This window comes from Eulemur rufifrons, chromosome 9, assembly GCF_041146395.1.
Source record: "Eulemur rufifrons isolate Redbay chromosome 9, OSU_ERuf_1, whole genome shotgun sequence".
Taxonomy (NCBI): domain Eukaryota; kingdom Metazoa; phylum Chordata; class Mammalia; order Primates; family Lemuridae; genus Eulemur; species Eulemur rufifrons.
In genome coordinates, this window is record NC_090991.1 from 5,344,476 (window position 1) to 5,360,309 (window position 15,834).

General features: G+C 41.5%; 1 protein-coding gene across 8 annotated transcripts in view; it reads left to right on the forward strand.

Annotated features, from left to right (window-relative positions):
• Positions 1-15,834, forward strand: part of PRPSAP2 (phosphoribosyl pyrophosphate synthetase associated protein 2) — a 43,030-nt gene that overhangs the window by 8,677 nt on the left and 18,519 nt on the right. For 7 of the 8 annotated variants that reach the window (XM_069483231.1, XM_069483228.1, XM_069483224.1 and 4 more), the window contains 4 exons: positions 2,803-2,869; positions 6,840-7,012; positions 8,662-8,777; positions 14,193-14,248. In XM_069483231.1, the coding sequence (XP_069339332.1) occupies positions 6,859-7,012; positions 8,662-8,777; positions 14,193-14,248 (326 nt within the window). In that variant the 5' untranslated portion in view covers positions 2,803-2,869; positions 6,840-6,858. The remainder of the gene's footprint in view (positions 1-2,802; positions 2,870-6,839; positions 7,013-8,661; positions 8,778-14,192; positions 14,249-15,834) is intronic. The other variant, XM_069483227.1, reaches the window with a different exon arrangement.

Below are 15,834 nucleotides of genomic sequence, written 5' to 3' on the forward strand. Positions count from 1 at the left end.
ATATTATAAAGCTTACAGGGGTCTTTGATAAAAATGCACAAGTTTGCTGTTCTGCTATTTATCTCCTTTACTGCCTTTTGCTTGTCTCCCACGATCCCCCATGTAGCTTCAGTAGGGAAAGAGTATAATTGAGGAAACTATGCAGGGAGAGTTTGGAAAAGATTCTGCCTCCAAGGGAATTGGCTGGTGTTCTTTGTCTGGAGACTGGCAGGGAGGGACAAGGGGAGCAGCAGTGTTGTAAGGCCCTGGGGAGGTTAGTCTACTCTCCAGGTTTTTGAGTGAAAGGAGGGAAGATATTTGGGGTCTACTGGGAAGGAAGGAGGAAAGTAACACTTGTGGATTCCTTACTGTTCCCAGATACTGAAAAACTGAGTTTAGAGATGATGTTAGGTACAAGGTCCCAGAAATAGCAGAATCTGGATTCAAGTCCAGATGTGCCTGACTCCAAAACTCATTTTCTTAACATCACACCACATTCTTTGATAAACTTGTATTCTGTTTTTTCTAGCTTTTTAAAAAAAATTTTTTTTTCCCCAACAGCAGCTTTGATTTGAATCAAACAAAAAATAAATAAATAAAATAAATTTTTTTTTTTTTTTTCTGAAACAGAGTCTCACTCTGTTGCCCGGGCTAGAGTGCCATGGCATTGGCTTAGCTCACAGCACCTCAAACTCCTGGGCTCAGGCGATCCCTCTGCCTCAGCCTCCTGAGTAGCTGGCACTATAGGCTTGCACCACCCCTGTTGGGCTAATTTTTTCTATTTTTAGTAGAGACTGGGGTCTCGCTTTTGCTCAGGCTGGTCTGAAACTGCTGACCTCAAGTGATGCTCCTGCCTCGGCCTCCCAGAGTGCTAGGATTATAGGTGTGAGCCACCATGCCTGGCCTTTTCCAGCATTTTTAATGAAAATGTTCATACATCCCAGAAAGTTGAAAGAATAATACAATGAACACCTATATATCTATCGACCACCTAGGTTCAACAGTTGACAATTTGCTATATGCGCTGGGCGCGGTGGCTCATGCCTGTAATCCTAGCACCCTGGGCGGCTGAGGCAGGAGGATCACTTGAGGTCAGGAGTTTGAGACCGGCCTGAGCAAGAGTGAGACCCCTGTCTGTAATAAAAAATAGAAATAATTACCCAGGCATGGTGGTGCTCGCCTATAGTCCCAGTTACTCAGGAGGCTGAGGCAGGAGGATCACTTGAGCCCAGGAGTTTGAGGTTGCTGTGAGCTAGGCTGACCCCATGGCACTCTGGCCCCAGCAACAGAGCAAGACTGTCTCAGAAATAAAAAAATCCAAAAAAAACCACATTTTGCTATATGAATATGTATGTATAGAACCGTTTGAAAGTGAGTTGCAGACATCAAGACACTTAAGCCCTGAGTATTTGACCATGCATCCCCTAAATACTTTCTCCTACATAAATATGATACCATTGTCACATTTAGAGAAATTAACAATAGTTCTTTAATCATCTAATATCTGGTCTACATTCACAGTTACCCAGTTGTTCTGAAGGGTCTTTTATAACTTTTTTTTTTTTTAGAGATAAGATCTTGCAGTGTTGCCCAGGCTGGAGTGCAGTGGCATGATCATAGGTTAATACACCCTCAAACTTAGGAGCTCAAGCAATCCTCCCACCTCAGCCTCTGGAGTAGTTAGGACTACAGGCACACACCACTACACCTGGCTAATTTTTAAATTTTTTGTAGAGACAGGATCTGGCTATGTTGCCCACGCTGGTCTTGAATTCCTGGCCTCAAGTGATCTTCCTGTCTTGGCCTCCCAAAGTGCTGGGATTATAAGCATGAGCCACCATGCCTGGCCTGTAGCTTCCCCGCCCCACCCCCAAACCAGGATTCTTAGTTAAGCGATGTTTTTTAACATCTCTGTAGTCTCTTCTAATATAGAACATTCCCCTCACCTTCTCTTTTTTCTGCCTATGACATTGACTATTGAAGAGCTTGTCTTGTAGAATGTTCCATTCTGGATTTGTCTAATTATTTCTTGTTGCTGATATCATGTTTTTTGAGAGTAGGGATATTGGTTCATACTTATCTTTGTTCTCACATGTATTAATATAACATTTTGTACCTAGTTTAAGTTCTTAATGGGTGTGAGTCAAATGAATGGTATATAATTTCCTATTAAGATCCTACGCGCACAGTGGCACAGCGCTCACTCTTGCACATACAAGGGGTGAGAAGTGTAGATTTGCTTATTTCAAGTCAGAAATGTAATTCCCTCTTAAAGCTGTCACATAACTGTGTTTAAAAAATGTGATTAATAGGCCGGGCGCGGTGGCTCACGCCTGTAATCCAAGCCCTCTGGGAGGCCCAGGCGGGTGGATCGCTCAAGGTCAGGAGTTCAAGACCAGCCTGAGCAAGAGCGAGACCCCGTCTCTACTAAAAATAGAAAGAAATTATCTGGCCAACTAAAAATATATATAGAAAAAAAAATTAGCCGGGCATGGTGGCATATGCCTGTAGTCCCAGCTACTCGGGAGGCTGAGGCAGGAGGATTGCTTAAGCCCAGGAGACTGAGGTTGCTGTGAGCTAAGCTGACGCCACAGCACTCTAGCCTGGGAAACAAAGTGAGACTCTATCTAAACAAAAAAAAAAAAAATGTGATTAATGGCAATATGTTTATTATCCATTGTAGCATTTGAAACCTACTGAGTTTTGTAACAGTTCCAGTTTCCATATTTTTTTAACATTGGGGAATAATGCATATTTTTTATGTATTTTGAAAAATTTGAACTGTATGCCTTCCCCTCCCATCTTTTTTCCTTTTCCTGCCAGAAACAAGAGTACAAATTCAAGAGTCTGTGAGGGGAAAAGATGTTTTCATCATCCAAACCGTTTCAAAGTAAGTAGTTATCTAGCAGAAATGTTTTCTGGGTCTCTGTTTAGGCATGAGTGTTTAGAATCATGAGAGTTGGCTAGACAGGAAGAGTTATGGTAGTCTTAAAATTGGTATATCTTACTCTGCTAATTTTCCTGACATAACTGCTGACTTTTTTGTGTTCTTTCAGTGTTCTTGATGGGTGGAAATAACTGCTTGGAGTAGAGGCTCTTAATGAAAATAGAACCCATTAAGTTTCTTAACAATTAATAGCCGGAATTTGTAAAAGATTTTATTGCCGATAATTTTAAACTAATCACCACTTACTATTTTCTTGCATGTGTTAAATGAGCTGAGAAGATAAAAGACTGTGCTGAATGAATGTGTATTCCTGTGTGGTGTGACATTTGACACACATGTGTTCTGGAAGTTGTTGAGGTCACAGATGTGTAAGCTGGGTTAGAAGATTCAGTGCAGTGAAGCCGTCTGTGCCACTCTGGAAGGGAGCGTGGTCACAGGGAGCCCAGCTGTCCATTGTGCACTTGTCCACATGTGTCCCCAAATACCTCTGTGTATGAAGTTCTTCCCTCAGAGCGATTTTTAATAATGTCTAGAAATCAGTTTGTGTAGTGCATCACTTTTTAACTTCGAGAGCCTGAAAATTGCTGTATGCTGGAGATACATATATATATGGATATATGTGTATACATATAGATATAGATATGTATGTGTATATGTATAAATAAATATCAAAGAAAGGGAAGATGAGCCAAATTTCAGGGAAATTTAGCCTTGGAACACACATACTTTCACCTAAATTTTGAACATCTCTGTCCTGGCCTTTGGTTCCTTGAGATGAAGTCACAAAACCCTGTGACTCTCCTGGGAAGAGGAATGGCAGGGGACCTGTCATTGCATCCATTCGTCCTGGAGAGTGGGTGTGCCCTGAAAGAAGGAGCGTGTGGCAGTGCCTGGCTTCACCTTGTGCCCTGACACCTGGGATCCTCAGCAGAGCTGGGCATGGGGGCACCAAGTGCTTGCTGCCCCTGCTGCCAGCCAGGGTGTTAGAGGAGGACTCACCTGTGCCCATAGCGCACCCTCACCTCCAGCATCAGGCTAGGGAAGGTGCACGCACACAGCAGCTTACGCTGCTTCTGGCTCCTGGGTGTCTGCAGTACTTTCATTTCCTCAGAGAGGTGTGTAATTCCATTGGATAAATGCCCAGAGGTTGTGTGGGTTACCCAAGGGAATAAGTAGGCATTGAAGGCCCCATGGGACTTAGAATTCAGCACTTCAGAAGGAGGACTGCCAATCCCATCCCATTTTTAAGTTCTTTTATTTCTCTTCTGTATTTTTGTTCATTTCAACAGTGTTACTCGGTGCCCCTCCCTCTTGTCAGTTTTGCATTCTTCTAGTCAGAACCACTCAGCACCCCCTTCATTTTCTCTCCATGCTTCATTTTGCATTGCTCTGTATGTGTCGGAAGCCTGTGTTAACTTGGGTTTTCAGCCTTGTCCAGGTTGCAGAAAGCCTGGACGTCATGGTCTTCTTTATGAAATGTCATGAAATAGCATTGAAATTTGGTGTTGTCAGATACAGCTTGTACTTCATTTTAGTACAGACGAGTGGTAGGCGATCAAAGTTAAGAAAATTTTTAAATTTTAAATTAAGATAATTCTGTCCATTAACTGAAGTTTTTCTGTAATTCAAGTGAGACCTGCATTATTTGAGTTGAGTGGTGGAAAACCTTTTTCTAACTCACAGAAAAATGGTGCTCCTGGGAGCACGGTCTGGGAGCCTTGGAGTGACTTTACACTCACTGTCGGTTCCTCTGCTCTTATCCTTCTTGTATATTGCTTTTCTGGAAGTCTCTTAACTCGTCAGATGTCAGGCTTGTTATTGGGTAGTGAAAGAGAACCTGCTCACCAAATGTTCTCAGTTTCCATTCATGAACAAATACTCATTTTGAATGTCTACTGTATGCTGGTTACAGTTGTTTCAGGTGAGGTGCCTTAATGATGAAAACAGAAAGATCCTTGTCCTTGTGGAGCTTGTGTTCTAGTGGAGGAAGACACACAGCGAGCATAGTGAATAGATTATCTAGTATGCCCGAAGGTGATGAGTCCCATGGGAAAAAAATGAAGCAGCATGGGGAGGAATTGGGAGTACTGGTGGTGGAAGGGTGGTGAAGGGCAGACAGGGCAGGCCTCATCGGGAAGGTGACATTTGAGCAAAGACCAGAGAAGGTGAGGAAGTAAGCCAGGTGGCGAGGCAGGGAGGAGAGTGTTCCAGGCAGTGGGGACACCTAGAGCAAGGCCCTCAGTGGCAGTGAGCTGCCCGTGGGAGGGCTGACAGGGGTGGAGTGTGGCTTGGCTGAGGAGGGTGTGGAGCATGAGGGGAAAGCAGGGGTGGGTTGGGCAGACCATGAAGGGGCCTGGGGACCACTGTGAGGCCTGGGCTTTTTTGGCAGAGTGGGAAATCATTTCAGGGTCTTGAGCAGAGGAGTACAAGGCGTGACTTTCACTTTAAGGGCCGCTGGCTGTGTGTGCAGCCTGCAATGCAGAGGGAGTCCAGGAGGAGTGGAGCCCCAGGGGGAGTGGAGCCCCAGGAGGAGTGGAGCCCTGTGGCCTCAGGCCTGTGTGCAGGCCAGCACGGTCGCCCAGTGGAGGCGGCTCAGCCCCCGGGGGCAGTCGTGGAGTGGTGAGACGTGGAAACTTTCTGGATAAGAGAGGAGCCAAAGATGGCTCAAGATTTTTGTCCTGAATAAACTGGAGGAACAGTGTTGCTATCAGCTGTCAGAAGTTTTCTGGTGAAGCAGGAGAATGAGCAGGTCCGACTGGGTATATTAAGTTTTGAGATGTCTTAACAGACATTCGAGTAGAATTGTCAAGTAGCAGTTGAATTTGTTAGACTGGAGTTCAGAAGAGAAGCTTGGACTGGAGATACAAATGTGAGGGTCGCCAGCATTTATAAAGCTATGAAATTGGATGAGAAGCCCAAGGGATGAGGGGAGACAGGAGAGGACAAGTAACAACGCTTAGAGCAGGAGGCTGGGGAGGCGGGCAGGAGGGGACCAGAGAAGGGCATCCATGCAGCCAAGGGAATACAGTGCATCAAGGAACAGGGGTGAGTACCTGTGTCAAATGCTGCTGAGGGGTCGAGAAAGAGGAGGACTAAGGATTGATTGGAGCATGTAGCTACGTGGAGGCCATGGATGACCTTGATGAGAGCAAAGCTTCATCAGGATGTGTGTGGGAGAGAATGAGAGTGGATGAATCGGAGATATTGAATGTAGACAATTCTCTTGAGGTGTGCTACAAAGGGGAGCACAGACATGGGGCAGTGGGGAACGTGGTTAGGAGTTGGTCTTGTTTTTTGTTTTTGTTTTTTAAGACAGGGTCTCGCTCTGTTATCCAGGCTGGAGTGCAGTGGTGTGATCATAGCTCATTGTAACCTTGGACTCCTGGGCTCAAGTAGTCCTCCTGCTTTGGCCTCCCAGAGTGCTGGGAAGATAGGCACGAGCTACCGTGTCCAGCTGGGTTTTTGTTTTTAATGGAGGAAGTAACAGTGTTTATAGGCTGATGGGATGAGCCACGCGAGTGTGGCAGATTGATGGTGGAGGCAGGAGAGGGAGAACTGCTGGGGCAATGTCTTTCAGTAGCTGTGTAATTTGGAGGGATTAATTTTAGGGTAACTGGCATGGAAAGTTCCTCTGACTGCTGACTGAGGGCAGGCGACTCTCGAGGTGCAGACTCGTGGCAGTGGGAGCCCGTGCATGCGCTCCTTCACTTTTCTTGGTGAAAAAGAAAGTAGGGTCATCAGCAGAGAGCGAATATGGGGGAGCTGATGCCCTGAGAAGACAGGAATTTACTGGTTTCCTTTTTGTGCCTTAAGTCTCACAGAGGAATGAGCAGCACACTGCTGACTCTTGTGAAATAGGGAAACAGTACGCGTCTTAGCTCCCTTGATGGGATTTGCTGGATCTTGGTTACAGGGATGTGAACACGACCATCATGGAGCTCCTGATCATGGTGTATGCGTGTAAGACCTCTTGTGCCAAGAGCATCATCGGCGTGATCCCCTACTTTCCTTACAGCAAACAGTGCAAGATGAGGAAAAGAGGCTCCATTGTCTCTAAATTGCTGGCCTCCATGATGTGCAAAGCTGGTAAGTAGGAATGGCAGGTATTTGACAGTTGGGGGCCTGGGAGTTTTATTTTTACTTCAGACATTTCAAAATATTAACATATTTAAATTCAGATGCTGAACAGAGTACAATAGTGATGCAGCTTTTAAAGACAATTAGTTTATAAGGAGAAGACAATGCAGAGAATTCTCTTTCTAGTCTCAACTCCCTAAAACACAAGGTAATGAGAATGACTTGTTTTTTCCATTTTCTCCTAAATTCTTTGTATTGAAATTATATTAGTATAATTTGCAATCACATCAGAGCTGTTTTGAAAGGGGAAAAGTCATTCTGAACTCTACAGCAACTGTTTTTTTTTTAGCCTCTTTCCTTTCCCAGGACAGACAGATGTATTTATTTTATTTTATTTTTATTTTTTTGAGACAAGGTTTCACTGTTACTCAGGCTGGCCTTGACCTCCGGGGCTCAAGCGATTCTCCTGCCTCAGCCCCCTGAGTAGCTGGGACAATAGGCATGCGCTACCACACCTAGCTCAGATAGGCATATTTTGTAAATCATATATATTATTTTGTGTTAGGAATTTTCAGGTAACATCTTAAGTATTTTCCCCTTGTTTCTAAATAATCTTCATAGTTGCTGGGGTGTGTGTGTGTGTATATGTGTGCGCTTGTATATGTTTATGTGAATATAGAAGGTACATATCACAGATAACATAACACAGATACTTACTGTAGAACAGATTTTCTAAGGTAACATTCCAGTAAATGCCAAAGCAAAAATTTTTTTAAACCCAAACTCTAGCAACCTCAGTAGTCTACCCCATTGAAAACATTGTGACAGGCAGTTGGTGAAGGGAACAGGCTAGCTTACTGAATCTTCTGGAAAGGTTTTGCCCTCTCTTCCAGCCTTGCTCCTGGACAGGCTACCAGGTTCACTTTCCTGTTCTCTTGGGCAAGTATATCTTTTTAAATTTTTTTGTTGCTCATGCTGGAGTTCGGTGGTGCAATCATAGCTTGCTGCAGCCTCAAACTCCTGGTGGGTAAGCGATACTCCTGGCTCAGCCTGCCGAGGACTAAAGGCATGCCGACATGCCCAGCTAATTTTTAATTTTTTTCATAAAGATGGGAGTCTCACCATGTTGCCCAGGCTGGTCTCGAATGCCTGGCCTCAAGCACTTTTCCCGCCTTGGCTTCCCAAAGTGCTAGGAATGTAGGCATGAGCCACCATGTCTGGATGCTTTTTAAAATTTTTCATATAGAATTTTCCTTATATTTTTCTAGTATCATTTCAGATATCCTTAAGGATACAATAGGGGTAAAGGTTCCGTATTTTCTCCAATTTCCAGGCTGGTACAGTTTGTTTTGATATGTTAACACTGGGCTTTGCCATGCTTATTAAGGAAACTTCAAGGCAATGTAATCTGCTCTATTAGAATTTTTAGAGATCTTTCTGTATTACTGTTATCTTTGTTATTTCAAGACTTTAAATTGATATGAAAATCATGCATCTCATAGTACTAAAAAATCTGAACAATAAAGGTGCTGAGTTTTTTTGATGGGAGAGCAATTTTCTAATAGTAATTTATTATATATAGAATTTTATATAGTATTTATTACATACAGTGCAACTTGTCTTTAAACTATGGGTTTCTGTCTGCTTTATTTTCAAAGGTCTAACTCATCTTATTACTATGGATTTACACCAGAAGGAAATTCAGGGATTCTTCAATATTCCTGTTGACAATTTAAGAGCATCTCCCTTCTTATTACAGTATATTCAAGAAGAGGTGAGCTAGCTCAAACTTTTTTAACATTCTGATTAAGATTGAAAGATATATTTCTATTTCCTTGAGCTGTCCCTAAAGGATTAAAACTTGATGTAATCTTATGCTTAAAGTACTATTATACTTTATAAATGTAATTCAGTGTATCTTAAACTTCTTAATCTCCGATTTATTTTGTTTGCCAAGCTCTTAAAATTGCATTTTCTTTTGAACCTCAAGTACCTAGAATCAGATTAGTCATCATTGTAAAAAGTAATTCACTTTTGTTACTGGTCCATGCTTGGTCCTGGCCCTTTTCTGTGTACCTACCCACCCTCTCTCTGTCCATCCATCTCTAGTTGGCCAGCACCCACGATCCTGCTACCCAACAAGAAGACTAGAATGATCATCATAACTTACATCTGCTCACGTGCTCCTTCTCTGTCCCATGCCCCTCTTTCTTCCCCCAAGGGAACTACCGTTCTGAAGGGGTATTGGATTTTTTATGTATCAATTGAGATGATCATGTGGATTTATTTTTCTTCATTCTATTAATGTGGTGTATTACATTGATTGATTTTTCTAATGTCGAACCCTCCTTGCATCCTGGGATAAATCAGACTTGTGTAATTTTAATATAGTCACAGTCACATTTGCTATTCTTTGATACAAAAGCACTTTTGTGACTTCCTATTTAAGAAGCCTTTTGAATTTTTAATTTATATCATACTTAGCTATTTTGCTTTTAAGAACTCGTTTTCTTCTTCTTCTTTTTTTTTAAAGCTAGTCAAATTTAGCAGTGGGGAATTGTTTATCAACTTTGGTGACATTGATGTTAGTAAGTTCAGATAACCCACTACCATCAAACCAGCCAGAACTGTTTTTCTTCTATGAATTATTTTTCTCTTACGTTTCTAGAGAACTTTTCATAGTACTATATTTAAAAGATGTCAGTTTATAGGTTTTTGAGGAATTTTTTTCTGGTAAGAGTACAGGCCTTCTCCATCCTCCAGCAATTACTATAGGCCCTCACAGGGAAAATGTATTTAAGTATTTTTGAAAGAGAAAAATGTAAATATTCTGCTTTTTTCTTTGAAGTTACACACAGGAAACCTAAAAACCCTAATAAATTCAGAAAATCATATAGACTATAATTTTACCTGAATATTACTCTCACCTGAGGGAAAGGAAAGGGTGAGAAAGAAATCAGCAAATGTCTCGATGCTGAAGGGTTCCGAGGTCCTGACAGAGAAGAGAGAGAGGGTGAGCATTGTGTGCGCAGGAGAATGTGGTCCAGTTAACAGCTTATTAATAGCTAACTGGAGAAACTTACCATTTTGGAAGAAATAGAGCAGTCACTGTAGACCTGTATGGGCTGATGTCCATATCTTGTGCTTTTGGGGGATGTTCCCACTCAGGACTCAGGTATGTTGTGTGCCACTGTCTCAAGGCATAAATGGCAACAGCACCTCTTGAGGGTGCCTTGTGGGCCTGAAGAGTGAAGGCTGGTGGTCCTCATGCTGGCTGCAAGGTCGGGCTGGGAGCTCCGTGCTAGTCATTGTCATTAGCATAGGCATCTGCCTCAGGGCCAGGCTGCCTTCCGTTAATACTTGAAAAATCCCCATTTTAGGTTTCATTGTGGAAAAGAAGTCAAAATTGAGCCCTCTGTTATGATGTTTATGGTTCAGCAAACTAGGGAAATGGTTTTTTGTTTCTGATGTTGAGCCAATAGTGATAACTCCAAACATTTTAGTTTTAAAATTCGTTCCTTTATTCAAAGAAAAAATTTTAAAAAGCTACATAAAATTAAATTATATATGGGAATTTACTGTTAAAAAGGAATTTTTATTGTATTGCCTTTTTACAGTATACTTGTTCTATGCCTTTTGTTTTCATGTGTTAGAGCTTCTTAAAGCAGGGGATAGGTATACCATATTTCACTGAATCTAAGATGCTGTCAATCAAGGCTTATATTATTTTTTATGTCACCAAAAAAGAAGAAAGCACTGCTAATTATACTATGGCATGATGCCTTCATGTTACTTAGTGATCGTATTCTGATGCTGACACTTTTCCTGTTTTGATGGTGACGCTTTCCTATTTGACAACTCATGCTTTCTGTTTCTCTTGAATTTGTCACTGGAATTTAAGCACCTTCTGCCGGAGTCAGAAGGAATGTTCTAGTACCAGGATGCTGATAGCCTTGAAACTTTTATCATCTGTTCTGAGGGGTTGGGCAGTGTCTCCTGCCTTGAGTTGTGTTGCTGCGCACGTGTCAGACAGTCCTTTTCAGAGTCAGTCCTTTTTACAGCTTCATCTATTGGTAGGGATCTCTTCCTTTCTTCGGTTTCATAAAACATTTGATTGTTGCTTTGCAAGAACATATGGAATTGTGGTCGTTCCTCCAGTGATTTGATTCACGGATATGGAATTATACCTTGCTGCTCTCTTCCTTTGTCTTTGTTGCAGACATGGTAACTTTTCACTTGAATGAAAAGAATCATTATGAACTCTCTCTGGAGACATTTTAAATGGCAGTCAAACACAGCCAGAATAGAACCAACAGTGCCCGTGCCTCATTTCAAGTGAGGACCGTAGGAACGCTGTGGCCACCATGCATGTGAATGTCCCAGCTACTGTGTGACATTGCCCAGTGTGAGACATCCCAGTGTCAGGGATACTAAAATATGACGAAAAGTGATTTGGCATTAAGTACAGTGCATGGTTTCATTTTTTGGCTGGGAGGGGAGGGGTTTTTTTTGACAAGGTCTTGCTCTGTTGCTTGGGCTAGAGTGCAGTGGTGTCAGCCTAGCTCACAGCAACCTCAAACGCGTGGGCTCAAGCAATCCTCCTGCCTCAGCCTCCAAGTAGCCAGCACTACAGGCATGTGCCACCACACCCAGCCAATTTTTCTATTTTTTGTAGAGGCAGGGTCTTGTTATGTCACTCAGGCTGGTCTCGAACTCGTGGTCTCAAGCGATCCTCCTGCTTTGGCCTCCCAAAGTGGTAGGATTAGAGATGTGGGCTGCTGCGCCCGTCCTACAATGCATGTTTTTGAAAAGTGATTAGGTATAATGGTTGTAATCCTAGTAATCATTGGCCTGCACCAGCATTTTAAAAGGATAATATGAAGAGTAAATAAAATACGAGGATCACAAATACTATCTTTTTTTATGGCATGTGTTTGTATAGATCTCATCCTATCTCTCCAGGTTTTTAGGTAACTTCTAGAGTTATCTGTTTCTGGTTCTGGAGTTGTTTTTCTCCCCCCTGTTGTTGCCCTGAATCTTTATATCAAGCCACTGTCATTATCCCAGGAATGAGATATGGCAAGGAATGGGGCAAGGGTAGGGTAGCAGCAAAGGAGTATGTGGAGTGGGGCAGTTTGTTTCTTTGTGGCTCTGCATTCCCACCAGCAGTACACATAGTAGAACCTGTTTCCCATGCTCTTCCTAATACTTAATGTTACAACTTTGAAAATTTTTGCCAGTTTAGTGGGTAAAACAATACTATATTATTGAAATTTTTTACTTCTCTGATTTCTAGTGAGATTGAGTATCTTATCGTGTGTTTTGGGGGAGGCAGGAGGCAAAATTCTCCCCATTAAAATAGAGCTTTATCTCTTTGCTTGTGGTTTGAAGTTTCGCCATGTTGTGTGTTTGTGGGTTTTTTTCCCATTCATCTCACCATATGCTCAGGGGGTCCCTTTCATTCTTTGGGAATTTTTTTTCTGTTAATTGAGTATTTCGTTCCTTCTTTTTCTTTGGGAACTGTTAGATCCTAGAAATTTGGATCTAGGCCCTATAGTGTAACTTTAAAACAATTATTTCAGTTTTCACATGCTTATATATAAGCACTCTGGGACAATTACTTGGCTTGATCATCCCAGGTCTGTTCTTAAAGCTGTGTTCACTCTGTTGTTCAGCCACCCAGTTACTGAGTTTGTTATTTAGGCCACAATAACTTCCTCCTCCTTGATTTCTTTTTAATTCTTTATCATAACAACTAGTTCTTTCTTTATGTATATGGTTTCCTGTTTTAACCTCTGAAGAGATAATAGACCTGTTTTTATTGAAGAGTCCTTTCTTTTAAGTGTCCTATTATTTGTTTTATTAAATGTTTCCTTGGTTGGTTGTTAGATTTTCTCTTGGCTGGGTTTGGTGCTGTTTGATGATGTTTGATGAAGCAAGGACATACATGAAACGATTTAGAAAAACTCCCAGAAAAAATAATTAAAGTGCTAAATGAAAATAACTCTGAGAAGGCCGGGTAAATTATGCTTTCTTGTGTTAAATATGTACATCTGATCCATGTGATTATGCTGGGTGCACCTATACTAGATCCTTCTTCAAATCAGTCAGTATTTTCTTCGTTTACTAGGTATTTATTATTTAGTGCTCTTAATGTGCTAGGCATTTTACAACATGCTAGGTGTTAATAACCACTTATTAAAGTTTATTTGTGTAATTGTGAGAAACAAAGCAATGGGAATATATTTGAATGAAATAATTAAATGAAATGGTTAGACTTCAAGAACAGAATTTGAAAATATTGCCAAGATAAAGTCAGAAACAACAAACCACTGCTCAGTTTAAAAGTAGTCCTGTCTTCTATACTTTCAGACCTTGATAATGAGTACATCTTTGTTATGATCATCATTAGCACAAATTACTTAAATTTTCAACAGTAAAAAGACTCCAAAGCAGCTGATATTTAGTTATTGTTTTTTTTTTGTTTTTTTTTTTTTAAGGGCTCTGAATATCTTTTTAAAATTGCACTGGGCTGATTTTCCTTTAACAAATTGGTTTCTTTGGCATGTCGATGATTGCAGTATGCTAAATAGTCATCTGTTTGGAATTTGACTTAGAATGAGATTGGATTTATACCATGCTTGTACTGTGAGATTACATGTAGGCAGGCGCAGTGGCTCACGCCTGTAATCCCAACACTTTGGCTTTGGGAGGCTGAGGCGGGAGGATCACTTGAGGCCAGGAGTTTGAAATTACAGTGAGCTATGATTGTGCCACTGCACTCCAGCTGCCTGGGAGAAAGAGTGAGTCCTGTCTCTAAAAAAAAAAAAAGAGAGAGAGAGAGATTACATGTAATTAGGATTCAGAAGAGGATTTCCTTTTGACTTTATAAAAACATCTTTACACTGAGTTATCAGTATTTGCTGGCATAGAGATATGAGCTAATCACTGATTATCCCTACTTTTTTCTTAAAAGAAATCTGAGTGGCTTGCACTTTAGTAATATTTTTACCTTGGTAGGTATTCCTTCATTTTCCAAAGCAGATTTTACTTTGATCCTTTGCTTTTTTGGGAATGCTTCCAAGTAACCAGATGACATTTTTGAGTCTGTTGGAGTATTCCTTTTTGCTGACTGTGAAAATAGCCTCTTGAAAACATGTAGTAATCTCTGATCTCTTGTCTATCACAGATCCCAGATTATAGGAATGCAGTCATCGTGGCCAAGTCTCCAGCCTCAGCTAAGAGGTAGGTGGGAGCTCACAACTGCTTCTAAGGATCATGTTGTTGGTGGATTCCCAGGCATTGTAAACTGGACTTCAGTGGTTCCCACTGGTATCCCTTATTTTTCTTCCTCATACTGATACTTTAAGATTGTTCTGCCAACTCCACTTACTAAGTAAATATTTTAGTTTCCTCTTTTTTTTTTTTTTCCATTCCCAATCTACGACAGCCAATCATATTTCTTGACCCAAGCCATCCAGGTCTGGGGAATACCATCTAGTGCTTCCCGCACACCCAGATAGGCAAGCACTTGTCTATCTTTAAGTCTGGCAAGTCTGACCTTTCAAATCCTGGCAAATATGTTTTGCAGTTGTTTACTGCCTCTTATTTGAAGAAATCAATAATTTATTAACAGAATTGCATCCAGCTGAGGGGCCACATATTTGTATGTTAAAAAGTGACATTTTACAAACCTGAAAAACCCCGAGGGCCAGCCTGGAGAGTGTCGGTAGAACAAGTTATATCTAACCTAGAGTAACTAATGAGTCAATTACATATACTGAAAATTATATATTGGTTGAGAGGACTTCCTATACCAGTGTTTTGTGGAGAAGCCACTCCATTGGAGAGGGGAAGAACAAAATCACATGTACAAATAAAGGCTAGTCCTAAAAAAGCCTTTTAAAGTTATTTTCCAATTCAATATCTTTGCTCACTGCATCCTTCTTTCTTTTTTTTTTTTTTTTTGAGACAGAGTCTTACTCTTTTGCCCTGGCTAGAGTGCCGTAGCATCAGCCTAGCTCACAGCAACCTCAAACTCCTGGGCTTAAGCAATCCTAACTGCCTCAGCCTCCCAAGTAGCTGCGACTACAGGCATGTGCCACCATGCCCGGCTAATTTTTTTCTATATATATTTTAGTTGGCCAGATAATTTCTTTCTATTTTTTAGTAGAGACAGGGTCTCACTCATGCTCAGGCTGGTCTCGAACTCCTGACCTCGAGCGATCCACCCGCCTCGGCCTCCCAGAGTGCTAGGATTACAGGCGTGAGCCACCGTGCCCGGCCTCTATAGTGTTTTTGAGTGTCTTTCTTTTTTTTAAAGACAGAGTCTTGCTTTGTCACCCTGGCTAGAGTGCAGTGGCGTTGTCATAGTTTACTGCAACATCTAACTCCTGGGCCAACCAATCCTCATGCCTCAGCCTCCTGAGTAGCTGGGACTACAGGTGCATACCATCACACCTAGCTATTTTTTCTATTTTAGTAGAGACAGGGTCTCACTCTTGCTCAGGCTGGCCTCAAACTCCTGACTTTAAATGATCTTCCTGCTCTGCCTCCCAGAGTGCTAGGGTTATGGACAGAATGTATTTCTTTATATAGCTGTTTTAGTGGTTGCTCTAAGTATTACATTATATGTACATAACATATACTGATGTCATTTTACCAGTTCAAGTGAATTGTAGATACCTAACCTCCCTCCAACTGAATCCAAATGCAAGAAAAAAAAGAAAAGAAGCCTAACCTCCCTTTAATGTCTCTTTACTCTCCCTGTTTATGTTTGTCTTAAATATTTTCTGTACAAACATGTAGAGCCATATCAAGCTGTTATAATT